Source organism: Phaethon aethereus, assembly GCF_964289735.1.
Source record: "Phaethon aethereus genome assembly, chromosome: 5".
Lineage (NCBI taxonomy): Eukaryota > Metazoa > Chordata > Aves > Phaethontiformes > Phaethontidae > Phaethon > Phaethon aethereus.
Window position 1 is genome coordinate 63,940,723 of NC_138579.1, and position 15,516 is coordinate 63,956,238.

General features: G+C 37.2%; 1 protein-coding gene across 1 annotated transcript in view; it reads right to left on the reverse strand.

The window, feature by feature from the left end:
• Positions 1-6,245, reverse strand: part of DNAJC24 (DnaJ heat shock protein family (Hsp40) member C24) — a 35,899-nt gene extending 29,654 nt beyond the window's left edge. The window contains exon 1 of the mRNA XM_082000682.1: positions 5,946-6,245. Coding sequence (XP_081856808.1) covers positions 5,946-6,053 — 108 coding nt within the window. The 5' untranslated portion in view covers positions 6,054-6,245. The remainder of the gene's footprint in view (positions 1-5,945) is intronic.
• Between the last annotated feature and the right edge of the window lie 9,271 nt (positions 6,246-15,516).

Consider the following 15,516-nt stretch of genomic DNA (forward strand, 5'->3'; position numbering starts at 1 on the left):
AACAAAAAAGCACACACACACAAAAAAAGACGTAGATGAATTGAGCAAAAGCTCTCATAGCTTAAACAGCAGAAGGAACATCAGCATGATCATGGTCTGGCTAATCAAGCTGTTTGAGCTAGTGACTTCTGTAACACTGAGGTTCATTATATACTACATAAGCTAATAACCAATTTCTCAAGTCCCAACTTGAAGATATGCCCCCTTGTATTTTATTAAGGTCATAAGTAGTAAATCAGGTGTAAAGAACAGCTCAAAATAAAACTACCCAGAACATCAAAACAATAGTCCTTTGTATTAAACTTAGTGGCTGATCTTTCTCTCCGTTGCAATTATATTAACTTTGGTCAAGCTACAACCAGGTTTCCCTGAAATTGTTCTGATTATACTGTCAAATTACAAAACTCATTTTCTACAAGTTAGCTGAAACTAGAATTAGCCGAAACTAGAGTTAACCAAGCAAGATGATCTGTTAAGTATCTCTAACAAGTATGCTGCTCTTCAAACAAAAAATAAAAAACCTGCAAAGGTTATTAAAAAAAAAAGAATACACACACGACAATTCTAATTATGAAAAGCCTTAGTATGAAACTTCTGATACAAAGCTCAAGGTATTTTCACTTTAAAGATTCAAATTCTCAGCTTAAACTCAGCATGAAAAGAAGTTCCTCAGTAGGCAGGTGATTTCAAGAATAACATCGAATTTATTTTGGAACAAACTTTAAGACAACAATCATGGAAGCACATCTTTTATAGAAATACACTCTGCATTTCTTGTGATTGCAAAATTTAGATGTGTACATAAATCTGATAAGTTACAACAGATTTTTTTTTTCTCTCCAGAAAGACAGATTTCTTTCTTCTATGCAGGCTCAATGGAACAATCTCTTCTTGAAGTTATTTTGCTTCATTAAATTAAAATTCTATTAATGTCCTTTTTTATTGTTGCTAAGAGTCATTCTCACCTATGCCTGATGCTCTGTTTTCAGATTTTCTACTCTTTCAAACAGATTAAGTGATCACCTTTGTATTTATATACACACACCACCCCTTCTGATAAAAAGATAATCTTTCTAACACTATGTGTTAAATGGTACATTTCATTTCCTTACCATATTAAAAATAAGAGCTTCCTGCATACTCCTTGCTCAAATTACATGGATTTTCTTTAAGATTACGGCACACACTGTAACAGCAGCATATAATTTTCCTGCAACAATAATTTTTTTCCGGTTGAAAGGTATCCCATAATATCAGCATCAACAGGAACAGACACCCGATTTTCAGCTAGACAAAGCTTATGTGTTTGATAACTTTATTCCCTGTAAAAAACAGTTTTCAGATATAGAGCAGAACATGAAAATCTGAATACAATCTGGCAACTCATTCTTTGACCACGAAGTGCTAGACCAAAAGGAGATGTAAAAATCGTGCCAATAACAAGATGGTGTAAACTTTTTCCCGCAAGATCCTATTTTTGTTACTTTAATTTTATCCCCATTCAGAAATGGAACATAAGCACTGTCCTTCCTAAAAGCTGTATGGATCCCTTGAAAAACTTAAGTATACAGCATAAAACCTGTTTATCCATTTAAGAAATCTTGTTGAAACAACTGTGTATGTAATTGTGGATAAAAAAGCTGTATATATCCCAAATATCTCAAAACCATCAGCACCTTCCAAAGACAGAAGATTAAAGACCACGCTGCTACTACTTAGACAACGTATTAATTCTTAAAATCTGTTGTGATGCTTTTCAGAGTGATGGAAACTGCAAGTCTTCTGTGCTTCAGAAAGCCCTTTAGCATGAACTTAAAACAGGCAATCTAGGAATCTTTGCACTGAGCTATGCCGGTTACAAAATACACATTTCTAATCCCCTTCTCTGCCCTCCCTGAACTACTGGCTGAAGCTCTGTGCTAGACACTGGAGTATAAACCAGCATACACAGAAGTTTGATTTTGTTTTAAAACTAAGAAATAAGCAATTTATAGAATTGCCAGTGTCACACACGTGCTCAAAAGTCTGTCGACATCAGCTTCTATTGACTGTTACAATAATAAAGCATTAAGATGACCCAGGTATCACAGCCACATGAGTACACAAAATTAAAAAAAAGAAGTTTCATTAAGTTGCAAGGAAGTTTTATAAATATGAACTTTTACTTAAATATTTAGAAGACAAGAAGTAAAGAAATACCAATTTAAAAAATATCACTACTTTTAGGCCAAACTTGTGCTGTTTTCTGTATCAAATTAATAGTATTCTTAAACACAGAATTGACATTGTCTGTAGTAAAATAATTCACTGCAATATAGGTTGTGACCTGTCCAAATGGCAAAAAATAAGTACAGCAAAGCAAAATATGGCAAAATGGTAAGTAAATTTATTCACTCTAGTAGGATGCATATGTACAGTTTTATTTGTTATGATGACTTATTAACCTCTTCCATCATCAATTCGTTAGAATTCACAAAAACAAGTTATATTTTAAAAATCAGTTTTAAGTGAACTCACTCTTATGAAATAGTTCTTACAAACCTCCAATTCAAGCATTTTTAATTACATACCACTTTGTATTATTAAGGACAGTCCTGAGATTTAACTACAAATATGTCAACTACAAATACAAATTTAACTACAAATGTCTTTTGGATGACATATGGCAAGATCTCCAACTCTTTAGCTTTGGAAATTTACATCTGCCTGTTCAACCAAGATGCTAAGCATACGTGTGTGGACAAATACAGAAAATAGCAGATGGCAAAAAGCAAATGCTCAACATGAAGCATTGGGGATCATTTGGAGAAGGCTTGGGCTCAGACATTTGCCATTTTTATTTTAACAGCAGAACTATGTTTAAAAATAAAATTCACTGTCTATTATGTTTGATGCTAATGAGCTTCTGTGATCAGAATATTCATGACCACAGAATGAATGTCATATTAACTGCAATTGGTATCCAGGATGCGAGTTGCTTTATAAACTTTTGGATTTTAAGATCATCAGCACAGTACAGTTCTTCAGGAGGTTAACTTCTGCTGCTACACGTTAGCCAGAAAAGTTTCTGTACTGACCATGTAATTTGTCATGAAATCTTTTAACAGGCAATACACGGCTGCACTCATCTGCTATTCCAGCTGCCACACTGGAGTTATTCCGATAATTGACTGCTGCCACGGCACATAAAAACACCTGCGTGTAGTACTACTACTTCTGCCACCACCATCTCCAACAATAGCTTTAGAAAACCCAAATGAGCACTTTGTCAGTGAGAGGCGTGAAGCTGCCAAGAGCTCTAAGTACAAGCTTTACTTGGGGAGCAAGGGAGTTTCTTCATACGAATAGGGCACAACAGATGAGAGGTCCATCCAGTGCTATGCTTTTTACTAACAATGAACAGTGGATGCCTAGGGAATAGTATCAGGATAGGACAAGCATGCAACCACAACGCCCTTGTATATTCCACCAATATTCAGAAGTCCATAGCTCATGGATTTCTGAATCAGAGAGAGTATTTTTTTGTGTTAACATGCCATGGTAGACTTTTCTTTCATGAACGCCTAACTACTCCTACAACCATGTAACACCTTGGACTCAACATCTGCGGCAATAACTTCCAGTATGTGCTATATGAACAACTTTTAGTGAAGGAATGTACTGTAGTCTCCAGTCGCTCCTATAGCCAATTAGTTTTTAAGGTGCATAAAAATAATTGTTGTTTTATTACCACCATGTTTTTACAGACTATAGACTGACTCTGCTAGATGCTGTATTAGTAAGGGGAAAAACAAGTAGAGTCTGTAACAGTTCAGCTAAAAGAAAAAGATGAATAGAGATAGGACATATGGTAACAACAACAGACAAGCAGCAGATCTGCCTTGGAGAAAACACCTACAGATAAACATCAGCGGGGGTTTTCAGAGAGATCCATCAGAGATAGCAAAAGAATTCTGATCTGAACAGTAAAAGAAAAAAACAAACATATCTTCATTTTCTCTAACATTTTTCGCTGACTTATCAAATGAAGAGCACTAACCATTTAGTTTAGAAACACACAGGTTCTAAAGAAAAGCTTATACATTAAAATAGTATTTTCATCTTCTAAAACTACAGTTACAGATGTAAACAGACAGTGGTAAATGCCAACAATTCTCACTTTATACACTTCAAAATAATTACGTGAAAGCACAGTGCTAAAACACAATGGGTCAGTTTCATTAAAAAAAAATCGTACAGAAAAGGCACTACGTAGTTTCAGTTCTGTGGCAAACAGCTCTGAACAATACTTTACATATGATTCTAATACCATTATTACATATAGATTCATAATGAAAGAAGCACATTAATTCCATTCAGTATTCAGTTTAAATTAGCCCCCTATCTGAACAGAAGAGGTATTTTACACTGTGGCCCCCTATTGTTTTCTTTAAGAAGAAATAGATAATTATTAATATTTTGTTCACATTTTATTAGTAATTTAGTAAAACAAAAACATTAGCAGGTCCAAGAAAAAAAAAACTATTTCTGTTAAGAGTGCAACTAAGAAGCTTGGTTTCCGAAGCACTCTCCTACATTGATTCTCTAATGTTTAATAGTGAGGACCAAAGGGTTTATTTCCTATATTTGCATGCAAACTTCTTGTAAAGTGTTGAAACTTAAGACTCTAAGTACACAGATCAGTTCCAAAGAAAGGTAGTAAGAAGCACAGAGAAGGAGTAGATGTACAGCAGGATTGCTTAGCAAATCCAACTGAAGAGTATCAAAATCTGTAAATTTGGAACACATTTCATATGGGTGAAATGACCTTTAAAACAGTTTTCACTGGGACTAGAAATAAACAACCAACCAACCCATGAATTTATTTCACCTCTGCCAGTCAAGGGGAGTTTTGTTAATCTCTTCACCTCACTTAAAAATCCCAACTTCTTATCACGCTCATTCTGACACCTCAAACCAAGCAAGATTAGCTGTGCATGTGCTCCCTAATGCCCTGCCAATACTGACAGTCTAGCTTGCAGCTACCTAAAGGAACATATAAAAACTGAGTTCTGCTCACCTTCTTCCTTCTTCTCTACCAGGTTGCCAGTTTTCAAGAAACAGGAATTCAGTTACCTTGGAACGTCTATTTGTCTATCAAATTTGGTTGAAAATGGTCAACAATGTCAAAAAAATACACCCATTTTCCTCAGAAAACCAGGCCAAAGCATCTTTTGATCAAAAAGCCTGAATTCAGGGGAAGGAGTAAAACAGAAGCAAGAATTATACAAAGTAATCTGGTAAAGCTCTGAGATTATACAGGTATACCAGGAGTACAGGAAAAATTAAGAGAATTCACGAAACATAAAGTCTTAATGCATGACCAAAAACATGACTCCACAAAAAGGCACCAGAAACTTTCAAATAAAATTGGTATTAATATATTTTCCTCCTATACATTTTCTATTCCATTACGGCAGATTATCAGGAAGAACTTCTTTTTGCTATTTGCATCTGGTCTTGATATATTCAAGGGTTGCATTCAGCACACTGTAACTACAGGCATGATAGTAAATACCACAAGTATCAATTACCACATTTCATGATTACATGCTACAAACAATGACCTTCTTTCACTTGTATGCCTGATTATCCAGCACCTGATGAACAAGTATTTGACTCATAAATTAAAAAAACCCTAAACATTCATGAATGTTTAGTAAAGCTAGGAGACATATCAGTGTTTTGGAATCAGAACAACACAACCCCTCTTTGTGAAACATAATGGTAACTCATAAACTCCAGATATTTATTTCAAACTTAAACCATCCTCGGTGAACTGATATCATAAACACACTGTGATTAATTGTATCTATAAAAAAAAGGAAAAACAAAACCTGCATTTTTTATCTTATTGGCTTATAAAATTTATTTTTGTACATCTTGAATAACAAAAACATACTTACTAATAAAGCAAGTTTTTGGTACTTCTGTTTTAGTTCTGCTGGACTGTCCGATGGCTTTGCACCCAGGATTTTGTACCAGTCCTTTTGTGTTATCCTTTCAAAGGCCATAGTCTGGCTGGCTTTGAAATTACTTTCTTAGCACTGTGTCAGAAAATTAAATGAACATAATTACAATTTGAAAGACAAACAGTTAGAAAAAGCAAAAAATGAGGAAATGTGACAAGCTAAAGAATCATGAAACACATTGCACATCTATACCCCTACACAAGATCTATAGCGTAAAAAACCCAGCTTAATTCACACAGCCATTCCACGCCATAGATTGTCATACGTGATTTAAGTTATGCTATATTTCCTGTCCCAGTTCCTTAGTATATCATGTTTCAGAAGCTGTCCATACTCCTTTAAAAGCATTTTGTTTTAACTGTCTGAACTATTTTGAATCTACCTGTGTTATAGATTTTTTTTATATATATACACTTCTTAAAATAAGCACTTTTTATTTTGAAGCAATACTGCACTTAGCACATAAAAGTGTGTCAGTTTGTCAATTCTGGAATGAGATGCATGCAAGGTGAACAAAAAGATACAGCTCAGGTTTTGCACCATGATATTCACAGTATGGACCCTCCTTCATCCTGCTGGGTAAGAAGGCTTAACTTTTTTAATACTAAACTAGAAGAGCATATAAAACAAAAAAAAATTTTAAAAAGCTTATATTAGCACAGGTCCCCAAGAAAAATCTAACTAGTTGGGTGCTTTCTATTTTTGGCCATCTATCATCAAGCTAATCACCCAGAATGAAAAAATAAACAGGAGAATTAAATGCCAATAATAGCACAGTAATGCTTGAGCTTCAAGCAAATTCTTTAGTATACTTAAACTCCAAGCTTGTAGTAGCAGATTTATACTGAACTTTCTGACAGGAAATTACACTGTCTCCCAGTAGGGAAGAGTTTCGCAAGCTTTGTCAGTCTTTTTCTATTGTCGAAAAAAACAAAAAGGATTTTTTTTCCATTTTATCACTAAAAACGGTTTCTGGTGACTACCGTCATACTTCAGAATGAACCCTTTTTCACGGGGGAAGAAAAGCATGTTCTTCTAACTGAGCTACAAGCGGAGAGAGGGCACACTAGACTGCACAATAGCCCCCCCTCTTCCTTTGGAGAAGCACCACGCCCGCCCACCCCTCCGACTCCACACCTTTCTCCACCAAAACCCCTTTCTCCCGAGGGAACCCACAAGGGTTTTTAAAAACAGGCGAAAACACCAGGGCCGCCGGGGCCACGTTTTCCCGCCCCAGCCCACCGCCCAGGACGAAGCGGTCTCTGCGCCACTGCGGACCCACCCCACAGCAACGGCTCCGCGCCGACCGACGCGGCGGCCGGCGGGACGCACGGACCCGGACAGCGGGAAGAGGCCGGCAGGACCCGCGGAGGGGGGCCAGGGAGGCCGTCGGAGCCCGGTCGCGGGCCCCGCGCAGCGCGCCAGGCCCTGCCGGAGGCCCCCCGCCGCCGCCGCCTCAGCACGGGGGCTTGGGCGCGAGGATCGGCCGTGGCCGTTAGCGCCAACGGACAGCGGCACGAGACCGCCGCCCCCCTCCTATCAGAAGACCCTGCAGGCGACAGCGAGCGAGCACCCACCTGCCCCACACCGCCGGCCCGTCGACTGTAGCGGCCGGTGCGCCGGGTAACTTGTCCGGCGGGAAACAGTCCCTTCGCGTGGCGCTTTGAGTCTTTAGCGTGGCGGGGGGCAGCGGTGCATGTGGCTCACGGGGCCTCCTTCTCTGTTTCTACCCGGGCAGTAATGGCGTTGGCACCGGGAGGAAGCGGGGCCGTGGCCGAGGCCCGACGCCGTCTCCATGGCGACCGGCGGTGCTCCGGAGCTGCGAGGCGGCCTCCGGGCTCTGTAAGTATCGGCCCCGGCCGCCCTCCAGCGCTCGTTCCCGGCCCGGGGCGAGCGGGAACGTCTTTTCACCCCCGTTTTTCCCCTCAGAGATTCCGATTCCAGGTGCGAGAAGCTACCGCAGTCCCTATTGCCCTCCCGCCCTCCCTCGCTCGCTGCGCGGGAGTCCGGGCCACCCGACACCTCCTCTCCCCTCAGGGACTCCACCTCCAGGTGCAGGAAGACCCGAGGCGCATCGGGTGCATTTTGCCTTTCCTTGTTGCAGGCCTCCCGCGCCCCGGAGGCAAAGATTAGCTCCGGCACCGGGGAAATGCGGGCCCGCCGAGCACTGAGGGAGCGGGAGACGGGCCCGCCGGCATCCCGGGGATCGGCTCGGCGTATGGCCGACACACGCTGTCGGGTTCCCTCTGCCCAGCTCCTCGGGGCAGCGTGTGTCTGGGGAAAAAACCGCGGGCATATAAGTGACTATCCTGCCTCCTTGTCGCCTCCTGTACAAGGTGTCCCGACCCTGTGAGCTGAGAAAGATCATAGTTTCTTTCTAGAAAGTACTTGTCCTAAAGGGGAAGGAAGAACATCCTCTTACTGAAAAAAATTAAGCTCAGGAAGCAGACTTTTAATGATGTAAAGACATTTCCTCATACAAAAAAAAAAAAAAAAGCTTAGGTTGGTGCTGTAGACTTCAGCTTATGTAATGTCAGTCAATCCTACTTAGAAAATTCCTTAAACATTAGTCCAGTTCACAAACTCAGTTCACAGTATACCTTTAAATGTGTAGTATATTTTCTTTGACAATATTTTTATGCGAGATGTTAGAATTAAAGAAACTTTTTGTCATTTTTCATAACCTTTGAACTGTTTAAGTAGAGCAGCAGCCAGGCTGTACAGATATCGGTGGGAAGAGCCGTGAGTGTTGTTCCTGGCATATTGTTCTCATTAACCACCAGTGCAGGAAGGGTTGTGGGACAATCAGGGCTGAACAATAAACACGGAGAATGTATTTAAACTTTAGCACGGGCAGTAGAGAAGCAAGAGACTTTCTGAGTAGGTAAGAAAAACATAAAATCTACAAAACTACTCAAGACCTGTGCATCAGTGTGATTTTTGCCTATCCTGGTTATCAACGTCTTTACAAAATAGTGAGTAGGTTAGTATTTTCCCCTTTTCTACACTACTGTAGGTGAGGTCAAATTTGTAACATGAGTGTCCATAGTTGTCAAAAGGGAAAGAGACTTGTCTTTGCACTTGAGCAGCACATGTATGAGCCCTGGAACGATCCAGCTCCCTCTGTCAATGCAGTGTTAACTTCTGCAGCACCAGTGTGAGTCAGAGTGGTGGTGCTGGATTAATGGTTGGACTTGATGATCTTGAAGGTCCTTTCCAACCTAGTGATTCTGTGATTCTGTGATTATATATTTCACTTAAGTCATTGAATTATAGATAAGATGTATCAAGTATGAGCTAATTTACATAGTCCCTTTTGAAATTAGAATTTGCCTCTCAGGCAAAGGTTTCAGTATGGTTGCATGAGTTACTGTCTTCATTTTGTCTTGTAATCAGCCCACATATAACTTGGAGTGGCCTACAGTACTTGATGCATTCCCCTCAGCCATTTATTGGGGCTGATATGTGAACAAGTGCTGCTGTTGTGAAGGGGAGAAAATTAAAAGGAAAATTGTAAAAGACGTGGTGATGTCTTAGAGACTGGTTACTACACCTATGATTTTACCACATATGGTTAATATCCTCTTACAGAGTGGATAAATTTACAATATCCATTTTTATCCTTTACGCACAAAATTCTTAAATGTTGCATATAGAATCCTTTACGCACAAAATTCTTAAATGTTGCATATAGAGTTTTTCCATTTTAACTCATTACAGGATTGGTGCCTGAAGCCAGCTCATAATGTAGTTTAAACCCAGAATTATTTGAGAGATTTTGAGCATTTGTATCCAATAGTATAATTATCTGTAATTAGTTATTCAATATAAAATTAACTATAAATGATAAGAAATTATCTCTGAAGTCAGTGGAACAATTTTGGGCGTGAAGCACTCATTCTTTTCTGTGCATGTTCAGCAATCCTGCCAAAGTAAAAGAAAATAGGCTGTTTAATGTAACAGTTTGGTGCTCATGGGCTGCAAAATACATAAACTATGAAATTAAATCACTGCAGGATTATCTGGCTTTATCTGGTATTATAATCTTTGCGTCATAGTTTCTCATTTAATTTTAATCTATCCAGTTTCAGAAATTACAATGTTACATTCGGGTTATTCTTAACTCATTGCACTCTGTCTGGTCTTAATGACTTGAAGTTGTTGATCAATCTCAAGCCAATTTGATAATGTTTTATCCTACGGGTATCAAAACTAAGTTAATTCAAGATTTGTTAAAATCAAATGGGTATGTAGGGGAGAGAGAGCAGGACAAAACAGACTGAACTCAAACACTACCTTTTGCTTTCTACAGCTACTGGATGGTAAATCAGCATATAGTTCAAACTAGCCATTGGATTTACTGCTTTTTCCTCTTCTGATGGCACATGTAGGGAACCTACCATGAAAGTCTAGGATGTGTGGAGACAGACAAGGAAGTAATGGAGAAGATCTGGACTGTTGTCCCAGAATGGGAGGTAATAGGACCCAAGTCTGTAAGAAATTGGGCTTCAATAGTTGCTTAAGTATCTTAAACAAATCATTGTTTAAGTATGTACAGGTGCTATTAATTTCACTGGAGCTGGACACCAAAATATGTTAAAAAGTTTTGTTCTCTTGTTTAATGTAAGATAATTTATTTATAGGTTGGTGTTTTTAAACATTATTTGTGAAAATATTTAACATTTTAATAGATGCTTTATTTAATACTGTCACATAGTATGGTGCTGTGTTGCTATAGAAGTATAGGGAAAGACTTATTTAAGGAATTAACTGGACTATTCTGTCAAATATTAATACAATGAAAGATGAGTACAAATGATGGACCAGCCCCTTGTTATTTTATTATTTTAAGAAACTGCTGAAACATCCAGATGTTTTGACTTTTAACTACATTTTTTTACTTCTGAAGACAACTTGTATTTTTCAAAGTGTTGTTCAGAGTAGTAAAGCTTTTTTTAGCTTTTTGTTTTGTATTGGTTTTATATTGCTATATATGTGTACAAAAGAGTGATACACAGGTTATATAAAAATCAAAAAGGAAGTCTTTCTAAGATTACTTAGCATCTAAAATATTCACAATATTTGAGAAATTACAGTTCTTGGCAACAAAAGTTTTTTTATAATTGGAAAGGCAAAGCTATTTAGTATAATTCCTATCTGGACAAATATGACCCTATCTGGACAACACATGTTTGTTAAACTTCAGCATACACTGTAGTGCTGTTCTTGATACAAAGCACTACACCGAATTAGTCTGTTAGCTCACTTGTTTATTTAATCAATGTTTTTCTGAAAGCATAGTCTTCTCTGTTCTCTTGTTTTTCTTGTAACTGAGAAGAAATAGGATTCATGGGAATAAAATCTGAAGAAAGCACTAGATCACTTAGTCTGAATTTTTATGTATTGCAGGACTGTTCTGAGCCCAGTAAGTTCTGTCTCACTATCAATATTAAGAGATGGAAAATTCCTCACTTGTGAGACGGCTACTTCAACAGCTAATCATCCTACTCCTAAAAATTGTCCCTAATTCTAAACTTGAATTTGCCTGGCTTCTATTTCCAGACATCAGTTCTTCTTACACATTTTCGCTTAAGCTGTAGTGTCTTAGCATCTGATATAAACCGACATAAACAAGCACTGAATATTTACTTGTTTTTGATAAGTTTAAGAAACTGAGCACATTTAAGTCATGCACAGATAGATGTTTTGTCTTATATGATTTTGTAGTTGTTCTTTTTCATTTTTCCAACATTTTAATGTTGCAATTAATACAAACAATTAATTAATTAATGTGGCAATTAATAATAAAATATTTCACTGTGGGGGTCTCACTGATACTTCCTCTGGTTACTGTTTTCATTCTGAATATTTAAGTCAGTATGAGTGAGAATTTTTTTTTCAAATTAAGTTTTCTGTCAGAGCTGTAGTAGACAGCAGACAGTAGACAGTAAAAGATACGTGTAAGTGAAAATTCTGAATTCTGTCTCTTGGGAACAAGTGTTTTGGCTGTGAAAGATAAAATTATTGTTCAACTTTGAACAATGTTGGACTTTTTTAATCTAGATATTAAAAAACTTTGAAAGAGGTAGGATTTTTTAAAACTAATGGATTTTTTTTTAAATTTTTTTTTAAGAGAAGGGTGTCAGAGATTCGAATGTTAAGTTCTTCCAGAATTTGTTTTAATTGGGTCAAATTTGTCAATAGTAAAAAGAAAAATAAAGTTTTGTCTCCCAGGAGATGTGAATATGATAGACTAAATGTCATAATGATGTGAACAAACGAGATGTAACATGCACTGAAAATATATGTTTTCCATTAAATTTCCACATAAATGATTGAAAACGTCTTGGGAATTATTTAAGCAATTTACAATATTGTTTAAAAAGGTACATCTGGGCACACTGAGTACAGTCTTTTGTCGTTCATTAGCAATGTATTTAATGAGGGCTTTTTTAAGTGATAGATAGTTAAGGTAACAGACAAGTGACAGATTGTTTGTCTTTAACGATTTCCCTATTTCAGGCCCATTACAAAGCAATTAGAAATCTGACAGCATTTTTACTCTGCATTACTGATCATCTAACGTGATGAGAAATGAGAGGTGATGAATATTAATTGTCTACTTTCATATAATTATCATAAATTATTACCTTGTCTAGTGTGCTGCAGGTGGAGTAAAATCAATGGATGAAAATTCAGTCAAATATGATAATTTGAAAGATTTCATTATTTAGTTTTTGTCTTGAAAATGCAGTGTCAATCAGCCTAAATCAGCCTAAACCAGGCATAGATTAACTGAGGGAACGACAAAGATACTCATACCTTTCCTCACTTTGCTAACCCTGATCCACATGTCATTTACTCTTGTGCCCTGTGAACAAATTTATCTGTCTTTTGTAGCCTGCCACATTTATACTGGAGTTATATCTATGCATGTCCAACTTTTTTCCATAAGTATTTACTTAATGTTTGAGCATTAAAACAATATTGAAAGCCATGCACTTGGGTGAAGCAAGAACCAGGTGTTCTCATCTTTTTTCACCCACTTGGTATATATGTGTTGTAATGTATCACTTATTTTCATTGTGCTCTTATTCTCAGGGGACCCCAGCCTCTACTAAAAATGAGGAGTGTTCATATGACTTCTTTGTTTAAAGCATGGACCTTCATTCAAATTTTGTTCTGAAGATGCAGTCATCAATAATAAACATCCATAATAAGCAGACGTTACAGAATCTTACTTGGTTCCACACTTTAATTAATAAGTCTTCATGACACTCTTATATCATTGGTCTTGAAAGTTCAAAGGATAGCATCAGTTCCTTTTCAGACAGGGAGAAAGGAGGCACAAAGATTGCAGGGTCAAAGTAACAGCGAATTTTGGTGTTCTGTTTTGGAATACAAAACTCCTATTAACTTAACAGTACTTATCTTTATAATGTATGTCCTACGTTCAGAGCAGACTTCATTTACAGTTAGTTGAAAACCTACAAAACCAGATCACAGATGCTCCAAATCAGGTATTTAGAAAATGTGGCTACTTTGTTTTTCCTGGGAAATTTTGGTTGATATGACCAAAATATTCAGTATCAGTTTAGAATTTTAAGACAGAAACAAGAATGATACCAAATTTATCTGGGGCAGCAGACAATTCTCACTCTTCCTGCATTTCCCTGCACATTTATGGCTCAGTGAAGTGAGTGAGTTGGAGGAATCATAAAAACAAAATGATTATGTCACTAAGTCTATCAGAATCCATGTACTTAAAGTCAAATAAAACCTGCATGTGCAAATTTATACTTTTATCTGGATTTTCAGTGCTTGACTTTGCAAACTTGATAAATTAAGCAAACTGCATTTGAAAAATCACATTACTAACATGATATTTTAGCTTCCAAAATTGCTGTGCTAATAGGAAACAATAGGGAGTAGAGTGTTTTCTCATGGTGGCAAACCTCACAACAAGCTACTGTCTTAATTTGGTTTGGTCTATGAGCACAAGAACTTAAGAGCAGCCAAACAGGGTTAAGCACATACTTCATCTTCTGATAGTGGCCAGTGGTGGAATAAAAAGGTTGCAAGAAACAGCACTACTTGTGCAGAGAAATTCTTCAGGTGTTAAATCCTGAGAAGTGAATTTTTCATGTATATCTATAAAATTATTCCCTGGGCCAACAATAGGTGGTTACTAGCACACTTATTGTTTGAAATTAAGGGTCTCGTTCTTCAATAAACTAACATTACTTGGTTACATTTTGTCAGTATGGTACATTCTAATCCCCATTTTCATCATAATGGGATTTCCTATGAGACATTGTCATGCTATAAAAGGCCTCATTCCCATGCTGATTGCCTGCAAATGGAAAAGGTAGCATGACTAGGCTAATACCACCATGCTGTTACTGCTGAGGCCTCATGGTCATTTTAATGAATATTATTTATGCTGTACTTAGTCAAGGTCCAACTTTATTCAAATTTAAATTATACATACATAAAAATCAAATTTTTCTTCCTAGTTATATGCTAGTACATTATATCGTAAATGCTTTTGTACGTTGTCATTTCAATCTCAGCTCGGTCATGTAGGCTCAGTAGGATTAATTAATAAAAATTGCATCATGCTCCGTGAGATTCTAAGAAAGGAATACCTCTCTGTGATACACATTGTTCTCAATATCCCTCTGCAACTCCAAAAGAGTGCCATTTTATGGCTTTCCTTTTTTCATGTCTGTCATAGAACACAGAACAGTTTTAATACCCATCCACTCTCTCAGTATTAAAATTGCAGTTATGCCTGGATTGCATGTGGATTTTTCAGACAAAAGGACCTCTTTTCTTCCTGTCCCTCTTGTACATATGTTCACATTCTGCATAGTCACTTGCTGCTAACCAGGTGTATAAAGCCACATGTTATGTCATCTTTCTTCTTTTTTGAATTCCTGTAGTGAAAAGACTGAATAAGATGCCTTTTGTTGATATACCTTGATCTTTATTCTGATATACTTAAACCAAATATTCAGATGTTTGAAAAGTCGTATCAGAAACAGGCATGTTTAATGTCACATTGGTTACTTGCTAATGCAAACTGCAATATACACAAAGGCAACAGAGCAAGAACTGTGGTGTCTATAAAGCTTACAAACATGACAGATCGACAGTGTTTCACAGTTTATGTTAAAACCAGCTTCTTGAGAAAGTTAATTATAAAATGAAGTATTTAGTTCTGGTATTTAGAGTATTCATTTTATTTTAATTGGCTTTTTTCAAGATAATTGGATATGTTTTCACATGTTTGTTGAAGAGGAGCACCGGGCTAATTGGCTTTTTGCTTATTTTCTTTAGAGATAACAATTTATCATACTTTTGATTAACATTTTTCCATTATGTGGATCCTTTAAAGACTAAAGTACTTTCCAAGCATGCTGACAAGTTGTAAAATGCCTTTTAGCATTACAGGAAAGACTATAGTTTCTGTACTTCAAATACCATTTCATCATATATTCCT